Source organism: Vicia villosa, linkage group LG7 (assembly GCF_029867415.1).
Source record: "Vicia villosa cultivar HV-30 ecotype Madison, WI linkage group LG7, Vvil1.0, whole genome shotgun sequence".
NCBI classification, from domain to species: Eukaryota; Viridiplantae; Streptophyta; class Magnoliopsida; order Fabales; family Fabaceae; genus Vicia; species Vicia villosa.
In genome coordinates this window covers 89148187-89158346 of record NC_081186.1, presented here as the reverse complement: position 1 = coordinate 89158346, position 10160 = coordinate 89148187, and the positions used below count along the sequence as shown (strand labels likewise).

At 33.1% G+C, this 10160-nt stretch overlaps 2 protein-coding genes across 2 annotated transcripts; one reads left to right on the top strand and one right to left on the bottom strand.

Moving 5' to 3' along the window:
- The first annotated feature begins 3138 nt into the window (after window positions 1–3138).
- LOC131615680 (leucine-rich repeat receptor-like serine/threonine-protein kinase RGI4) lies at window positions 3139–8271 on the top strand. Its single transcript, XM_058886829.1, has 2 exons — window positions 3139–5888; window positions 5997–8271. Exons 1-2 carry the CDS (start codon window positions 3476–3478, stop codon window positions 6326–6328), a joined length of 2745 nt encoding a protein of 914 aa, XP_058742812.1. The 5' UTR covers window positions 3139–3475; the 3' UTR covers window positions 6329–8271.
- Window positions 7657–8321, bottom strand: LOC131615681 (large ribosomal subunit protein uL24z-like). The gene has a single exon (XM_058886830.1). It carries the CDS (start codon window positions 8235–8237, stop codon window positions 7797–7799), a length of 441 nt encoding a protein of 146 aa, XP_058742813.1. The 5' UTR covers window positions 8238–8321; the 3' UTR covers window positions 7657–7796.
- Window positions 8322–10160: the final 1839 nt, after the last annotated feature.

Below are 10160 nucleotides of genomic sequence, written 5' to 3'. Positions count from 1 at the left end.
TTCTCTGACTTCCTCAAAGAGTGGATGATCAAATCTGGCCAATGACTCCGTCCGTTCCTTCGTTGTAAGATCCTGTCCAACATAGAGCAAATCCGAAAGTATTTCAATTCTTTTCGTTCCTTGAATTTGCACCATAATTTCACCAAGGAAAACCTTTGCTTCGACCTCCAAAACTACCTGCAATTCTTGGACAAAAAAAGCTTCCCGACTTTCAACTACTACAATCTAACCTTTGAGTGTAAGGAGCCAATGACATGTTGAATAGTGTGTACAACATGGTGCAGTATGAGAACTCTCAGGCCTTAGAAAAAAGGTTATTCTCAATTGAAGAGATCCTACATCACGCCAATTCGAGGAACATTATCGTGTAAGAAGCAACTTCACGAAGGAACCAAATTATCATCCCTGAACTGATAACAATCGTGACAACAACGCACCAGAAGAGATCCAGAAGTCTCTGAGTCACCAACAACATTATAGACAATGAACTCATTACCCTGATCCCGAAAGGGGAATAAGTAGTCATACTCCACTAGAAATTCGTCATCTTTGAAGGAGAGAAAGATACGAAGAATACTATCTAGTTACGCAAGTTAGCTTATTAAAATTGAGAAATTCAGTTTGCAAATCCTATAGCTAAATTAGCAAAAAGGCGATATTAATAGGTTTTACGTGAACACCAAATTTAAAACCTTATCTCTTATTATTATTGCGTATGTGAGTTTTTAATGGCCGTAATTATTTCTTCTACAAATAAAAAATGAAAATTTCCAAAAGTAGTAAAGCAACTAAAATATCAAAGGCTCACAAATTGCAAGTTGCAACCACAGAAAAAGAAAAGGACCACAAAATGTACCTATCTAATTAAAAATAAAGGAAGAAATTATGTTGTTGATTAACTGAATAGAGAGCTATTACATTCACTCAACAATCATAATGTCTATTCTTTTTATTACTATCAAACATATCATTATCTCTTAACATAATTACATCACCTTCTTAATGACCCATTTCACAAAAGTGCTAAAGTCTTTTTCCGTTTTATATGTCACTAATTCTAATGCTACACTTTTATCTATGCTCTTGTTTTTAGCCAATCTTAGCACTTATATATCAAGATAAAAAAGTGATTTTCACGCAAGTGCTTCCTCTAGTTTTTAGTATGATCTTATCATGTTAAAACATTGCTTATTCTCTTCATTTATGTGTTATATGAAGTCACGATTGCGTATGAAAAACAAAAGCTAGATTAATATATAAAAAAACAATTCCTTAAATTGAATAGATTTCAGTTCCCTCAAGTATTAATCTTGCAATTGCTAACTAAAAACATTTTTACTTATTCAAAAATGGAGTCCAAACAAAAATTAAGAAATATTTAAATTATATTTTTCATCTTTACCAATATATTAATTTTTATTTTTATTTAAAAATATAAGAAACTTAGCTTTTAGTTATCATTACATATTTACTATAGTTAATTTTAAATATTTTTATTTTGATTGTCTTATTGATTTATTTTAAAATTTTATATAATAAATCATAAGTAATGTTTTAAGTGATAGTTATATATTTTATTTATTGGTCTTATTATATATGATTTAATTTAGTTAATAAGATATCTTTTTAAATATTTTTTGTATTGTGGAATTGTTTGTCTTGTAAGCTACCCTGAAAATATTGAATATGTATTCTATACCGTATTGTTTTTGTCTTGTAATATTTTTTTTACTTTCCAAAATTTATCACATGTTGGTGTTATGCAATTAATATTTTTGCAGTTTTCAACTAAACTGAATTACTATTTGATTACAATATATATGAATTGTAGATTTCAACTAAGCACGATTAATCATAGAATAAACCTTATAAATTATATACTTACAAGATAAAAATAATAATATTTTAGCTTAAAATATTTACCAACAGAAAGAGAGACAAAAAAATTAAGGTGAAATGATGGTCATAATAAAATTAAAACTCAATAAAATAGCATCCTTCTTAATTAATAGCATTTCTAAATTATAGCAGGAAACAAATAATCAACAAGTGTCCACGTGGGGAACCAAAAATGTCAAATGTATAGTATGATTTTAACCGCCACTATTTTTATGTCTCATAATTCCACTATAAGTAAAACACTATAATACCCAACATTTCATTAGTTTGAGTGGAATGTGTTTGAATTTTGTGAATAAAAAAATTACAATTTTATTAAAAATCATCAATTAAATTAAGAGTATGTTTGTTTTGGTTTTTTTAGAATGATTTTTAAAATATTACATAGTTTTGTGTGAAATAAATTTTCAAAGAAACTTTTTCTAAAAACCTTAAATAAAATTTGATTTGAATAGTTATTCTTAAAATTTTATTTTAGATATTTCATCTTTTTATTGAAAAAAATTTAAAATATCAAATTTTTAAAAAATCACTTAATTTTGAAGCTATTTCAAATAGATTTTTATAAAAATTATTTTTAAAATATAATTTTTTTAAAAAAAATTGCGAATTTGATTAGATTTTAATCTTCAATAATGTATGTTTATATTATAAGATGTTAAAATTAGTGTTTTATTTTAGAAAAAAAAATATAAAAAATTTATAATATTTTAAAAAACAGCTTTTTAAAACCTATTTTCAAAAAAATATAAAGAAAAGATTTTTTTTTTAAATCTTAAACAAAGAGACTTTAAATTATTTGTTGTCATCAAAACTTGAGTTTTGTAGATAAAGAAAAGTATATATGATTAGCAAAGGAGAGTTGAGATTTTAATAAAAATGACTAGTTAAATTCTTTATTTTTGTCAAAGTTCGAACTTTATGGGTAAGAAAAAAATATGATTGGTTGAGGAGAAATGAAATTTTATTTAAAGTGGTTTTTTAGTTTTGTGGAGGAGAGTTGGGACTTCTTTAAAAATGATTAATTAAATTTTTTTGTCATCGTCAAAGTTTGAACTTTGTTGATATAAAAAATGTGAGTGTGAGAGAGAATTGAGATTTCGTTAAAACTGGTTAGTCAGATTTTTTATCATGTCATCGTCAAAGTTCAAGCTTAGTAAAAAAAATGTAACTGGTAGATTAGAGATGAGATTTCATTAAAAGTGGTCAGTTAGGTATTTTGTCATCGGCCATCGTCGATTAGCCGATGAAAGATTCGCTCCGGTATATCTTTACCCAAAAAAGTGAAACACTAGACTAACCAATGGGATTACAAACCAGATTCCAATTTCCACATAATTTCAACCAACCACTTGACAGGCTAAGCATCAAGAATCAATATAAATACAAGACTTCACCTAAATGAAAAACCAATAACCATCATAGCCATGATTATGTTCTTACTTTCCAACAATACCTCTTACATTATCAAAACAACAAAGAATCTATCTCATTTCTTCATAGCTTCTTCTTCCATTCCTCTATAATTTTTCATCTTTCACCTTCTTACAATCCTTTTCTTCTCTTACCATAAACAATGTCTGCAAACTCTAAGAATCTGTCACTTTTCCTTCTCTTAATAAACTTTCTTTTCTTTTCATGTTGTAACTCTCTTCTTGATGAACAAGGTCAAGCTCTTCTAGCATGGAAGAAGAGTTTAAACACGAATTCAGACGCATTACCGTCTTGGAATGTTTCGAACAAAACTCCGTGCAACTGGTTCGGTGTGAAGTGCAATTTACAAGGAGAGGTAGAGGAGATAAGCCTGAAGTCATTGAACTTGCAAGGCTCGTCATTGCCTTCGAATTTTCAGCCTCTCAAGTCCTTGAAGGTTCTTGTCCTCTCGTCGATGAACATCACGGGAAGGATTCCGAAGGAATTTGGAGACTATCAAGAGCTTGTTTTCATTGATCTTAGTGAAAATTCTCTCTTTGGTGAAATCCCAGAAGAAATTTGCAGGCTAAGCAAGCTTCAAAGCTTAGCTCTTCATGCAAACTCTCTGGAAGAAAATATTCCTTTCGATATAGGAAATTTATCGAGTCTCGTGAACTTGACACTCTTTGATAATAAACTCAGTGGCGAAATTCCAAAGAGTATTGGCTTGTTAACTAAGCTTCAAGTATTCAGAGCAGGAGGGAATAAAAACCTCAACGGTGAGCTTCCATCGGAGATCGGAAACTGCACTGACTTGGTCGTATTAGGCCTTGCGGAAACCAGCATTTCCGGTAGTATTCCTTCCTCAATAGGAATGCTGAAAAAATTACAGACCATAGCCATTTACACAACTAAGCTATCAGGCTCTATACCAGAAGAGATAGGAAATTGCAGTGAGTTGCAGAATCTCTATTTGTACGAAAACTCAATTTCCGGTTCAATTCCACGTCAAATCGGAGAGCTAGGAAAGCTTCAGAGTCTACTTTTATGGCAAAACAAGATAGTAGGGACGATTCCCGAAGAGCTTGGAAGATGCAAAGATCTCAGTGTCATAGATTTGTCAGAAAATCTTCTCACAGGTAGCATTCCAATCAGTTTTGGAAAGCTATCGAATCTTCAAGCACTTCAGCTGAGTGTTAATCGGTTGTCCGGTATTATACCACCCGAGATTTCAAACTGCGCGTCTCTGTCGCAGCTTGAAGTTGACAACAATGCTATTTCTGGTGAGATTCCTTCTGTTATTGGAAAATTGAGAAGCTTGACACTTTTCTTTGCATGGAAGAATAAGCTAACAGGAAAAATTCCGAATAGTCTTTCCGAGTGCGAAAATCTTCAAGCACTTGATCTATCATACAACCGCTTAACCGGTACAATACCGAAAGAACTATTTGTGTTGAAAAATCTAACTCAACTTATGCTTCTTTCCAATGATTTGGAAGGATTCATACCACCTGATATCGGTAACTGCACGAGTCTTCGCAGGTTGAGGCTAAATCGGAATAGACTTGTTGGTATTATTCCATCTGAGATTGCGAATTTGAAGAGTTTGAATTTTTTGGACTTGAACAACAATCATCTTGTAGGGGAGATTCCTTCAACAATATCAAGATGTCGGAATCTTGAGTTTATTGATCTCTCACACAACAAGCTCTCGGGGAATTTAGATGCTGTATCTAATCTTCAGAGTCTTGTTTCTTTGAATGTTTCCTTCAACAAATTCTCGGGTGAATTGCCTAACACGCCATTCTTCAGAAAACTCCCTCTCAGTGATCTCACTGGAAATAGCATATCAAAAGCCAAAGATGATACCAAATTAGCTATGATGATTATATTGTTCATTTTGTTAAGCACAAGTGCAGTACTTGCACTTTTCCTAATCCACGTCGCGATTCGTGCTTATATTGCTAACAATATAAATAACAGTTGGGTGATGACTTTGTACAACGACCATTTTTTCTCTGCCGACGACGACGTTGTCAAGAATTTAAAACCATCCAACGTGATTGACACCGGAAGCTCTGGAGTTTCGTACAAGGTGAAAACTCCAAAAGGCCAAATTATAGCAGTTAAAAAGACGTTGCCATCAACAGATTCTGAAGCACTTATGTCGGAAATTGATATGCTATGTTCAATCAAACACAAGAATATCACCAGGCTTCTTGGTTGGGGATTGAATCTTCTGAATAATAAGGATATGATGCTGCAGTTTTATGAATACCTCCCTAGTTTGAGCTCAGTGCTTCATGGTTCAGAAAAGGGAAAGTTAGAATGGGATACCAGATATGAAATCATCTTAGGTGTGGCTCAAGCACTTACCTATTTGCACCATGATTGTGTGCCTTCTATGCTGCATGCAGATGTCAAAGCAACAAATGTGCTATTAGGCCCTGGATATCATCCTTACCTTACTTGCTTTGGCCTTGTAAAAATCGCAAGTGAGAAAGTCGATGATGCTAAATCCAATCCAGTTCAAAGACCTACCTACACAAGCAGCTCCTATGGATACATAGATCCTGGTAATTTATCTATCTATCTATCTATTTACGTTTTAGTCTGTTTATCTATCTATCTATCTATTTAAGTCTAAGTAGTACTTATTTTTTATTGTTTTGGAATGTGTACAGAGCTCGACTCAATGCAGAAGATCAATGAGAAAACCGACGTGTACAGTTTCGGCGTGGTGATACTCGAGGTACTGACAGGAAAGCATCCATTAGATCCAAGTCTGCCAGAAGGAGTACACTTGGTTCAATGGGTTAAGAGTCACTTGGCTAGCAAAAGAGATCCATTTGAAATTCTCGACTCAAATCTGAGAGGAAGTACTAAACCTACTACTATGCATGAAATACTACAAACTCTAGCTGTGTCGATTTTGTGTGTCAATACGAAAGCTCATGAACGTCCAACAATGAAGGATACTCTCGCAATGCTAAACCAATTTCGATATTTTGTTTAGAATGTATTGAAAAGAGTTTCAGTAGTGCCTGTTAAGAGTATAGTTTCTAGGCCAGTTAGAGCAGGCCAGATTTATTCAAATATAATCTTAGATGTAAAATGCAAATTCCAAATATCCATAATAAAATGTATTGTAGAGCCTTTCAGAATAAGATTCCTGAATTGCATATCTTTCTCTTTCTCTCTCACACAGCCTATGAATTCAAACTATGACTATTCAAACAATGACCAATTGGTCCCATCCCACGTTTGATACCTCACTTTCACATACCACATCTGAAATAGACTTGTCAGTGATTGGAAAATCCTTCAGAAGCACAAATGCTAAGTTGGGATTGAAAGTTAGTATAGCAATAATCATATCCACATGCAGGACCACTAATATAGTGGGTGGAATGAAGATAAACATGTATGAGGAATACATGGCCATGCAGCAGATGATGATCCAAAAATAACAAAAGCTTGATGTATTGCATTTGTTAGAAATACCAAGAATTATTTGAATACCGTCGTATCTTGTAGTTGAACCCAATTATTATCATCAAAATACTCTATTTTACTTCCTTTTGGTTTAATTTCAAACAAGGGGATAAAAGTCCATCTACTTTGTTTGAATTGATGAAACATAATAGAATAAAGTGGTATGACATAGAATACAATAGAATAAAATGACATTGTTTGGGTAAATTTAAATCAGAAGGAAATAATTAAAATCAGGAACAGGATGGATTAGATAAATTCAGGGTAGTATCTATTCAATTCAATTTCATCATTTACCACCATTTTTGCAAATTTATGCTAGTAAGACGTCATCATCACGGTTCGAACAATGACTGCGACTTCTTGACATAAATTTGCTTAGAAGATCACAAATATCCATTCCCCTTCATTATAAAACATATCCTTACAATCCTAACAACAAATGGCCTTGACATTATATCTTCCTAAATCTCAAGTCTAATCACTACTTAAATGCCAAGAAAATCTCAAATCAAAACCCTTATTTGGGTGCCTAAACCAAATCAAGACAAGTCAAGACATGGTTCATGATTTTGAAGCTCCAAAATGTTACTTCTACCAAAATCATGTTTTCCATTTGACTAGTATTACTAATGCAATTCATTACAGAAGCATAAACTACTTACCCTAATATCCAATCCTTTTTATCACAACTCTCTTTTCACACCTATCTACCATCATTGCCCACATTCTAAGATTACACAAGTTAATTTCAACACTCATTCTCGCATCTCAACAATGACTATAGAAATAGGATAAACACCATACAATAACATGAAAATAGCCAAACAAACAAAACACTACCAATGATAATGCAAAACACATAATTTCATTCACTAAATAAAAAACAAAACTTAACAGCCACAAAATACTCAGTCGTTTCATTCATTCAGATCCAATAACAAAAACCAAAACTAGTTATAACAAAACCAACAAAAAAAACCAAAACCCTAATCAATAGTCTGCATGATATCTTCAGGAGCAAACTTAGTTCCCTTTTCCTTATCAGCAGCAGCGCGCCCCTTCGCCTTCCTATCAATCAAACTCTTCCGATCCTTATCCAAACGGAGTTTCGTGATAACCACCTTCGAAGGATCCAACCCAACGTTAACAGTTGAACCGTTAACTTTCTCACGAGTTATGCGCTCGATGTGAATCACCCACTTCTTGCGATAAACCTGAACGATCTTACCTTCACGGCCTTTGAATGTTCCTCTAACCACCTGAACCTCGTCGTCCTTGCGAACAGGTAAGGAGCGGACGTTGTATTTGGATCGGAGGTCGCCGGAGAGAGGGGCGCTCATTAGGACACGGCGGACGCTTGATGGGGCGGTGAAGTGAGCTTTACGGCTCTTGCGGCGGCTGCTGGAAACCCTTGGATTGAACTTCATCTTCTCTTCTCTCTCTCACACACACACTCTCTCTCTCTCTCTAAAAATGAAGGATTAGGTTTAGGGTTTCGGTTTCAGTTTTCTTACCCTTGTTTTTGTGATGGAAGTGTTTGATTGGTTTTGGGCCTATTTATTGGGCCTTGTTCTTTAAATTCATCGCATACTTGTGCGAAATATGCAGAAATATAGCATTTTTATTTTTTAATTATTTAATTTTATTATATATTTTTGTAAAATACATAGAAAATGGTATATATATATATTTTTATTTTCTTTTTGTATAATGTGTTGGAAAATTAAATATTCTTATTTAAAGATTAAAAACACGTTAGATTTATAGGTTTTAGATGGGGAGATGAAGAGTAAGAATGACAATTGTCATTGGTTTAGATCTTTGGGAGGATATCATTCTATCCGTTTTCGAATTAAAAATTCTTAAATTTATATTCAAGTGTATTTTAATTTGTAGGAAAATTTTAAATATTCTTATTTATAGATTAAAAAGACACACAAGTTTATTTGTTTTAGATGGAGAGGTGGAGAATAAGAATGATAATTGACATGGTTTGAGAGAGTATTACTTTATCCATATTTATATTTACACTTTAAAAAATTGTTAAATCTATATGCACATATTTTGAAAAGAAATCAAATATTTTATTCATAGTGAATAATATAATAACTGAGATGCCGCACAAATTAAATTCTTTATTGGTTAAAAAAAGTGGTTTTTAGTTTCATTTTTTCACCCTTTTTGTGGAGGAATGCTTTTTCTTATCGGTGCTCTCGTACCATCATAAAAAATCCATAATATTTCTAATATATCGAGATGCATCCTCAAACACACCTATCTTTACCATTTCTTATATCAAATTGAAGAGACGCATTTTTTACGTTTACATTTATTTCAGAGATGCAACTCTGTATGTATTAAATGTGTGTCGGAAGATGCATCTATGTAAACACCATTTATTCAAAAGTTTATGGGTGATCCGAAGATGCATCTTCGGACGGTAGTGTTTCATATCCCGCGTCAAACCTTCCTTCTTCTTCCTTCTTCATTTTTAAAAAAGTTTCAAAATAACTTTTGAGTTCTCAAATATAAAACTGTTGCATCCATTTATCCAAACATCATACATTGGAGCTCTACAACAATGAAATTTCTCCTCCTTTCCAGCATCTCAAACTTTCAAGCTACTTCTCCTCATTTTGATTTGGTAATGTCTTCAAAATTTAATTTTTTTTTAATTTTTTTATTTGTAGATAGATATTTAGGCAATATTAAATGTATTAGGTAACGATAGACAGTATTGTAAATGAAATGGTGGGTTAGAATGTTAAGAGTCTCACATTGGATAATATATGGCCAATAAGTGGGGGCAATCCTCACCCTACAAGCCGGTTTTGTAGGGTTGAGTTAGGCCTAACCACACTTCTTAACATAGAATAACATGGAATGAGGTTTTTTGGGACTGTTAGAGCAGAATATGGGTATGCATGCGAGAGAGAAAACGCAATGCGGTCGAGCTATTTAGAGTCTCTCTTAATCGTAAGGTACCAGGTGGTGTTTCTTTCTGCCCGTATGAGTGTCACCGCCAGACACGTCCCTTCTATACTTCAAAATAAGGATAGAACATACTAAGGGTTAGACATGATTTGATTTACTTGGCACCTCTCAAAATAGCTTCAAAATGGATGTTTGTGGGGTCACTCATGAATTGACAGAGTTGTTAGACAACATATGACAGATCTGGTGTGACAAATCCAATGAAGATGAAATAATCGTATGTTGATTGTTTTGTATCAGGGCAAGTAGCCCAATTTGAGTCACAAAGGCCTTGAGTTGAAGAAGTGAAAAAGAATTTACTTGACACCTCTCAAAGTAGCTTCAAAATGGATGTTTATGGGTTGTCTCATGGATTG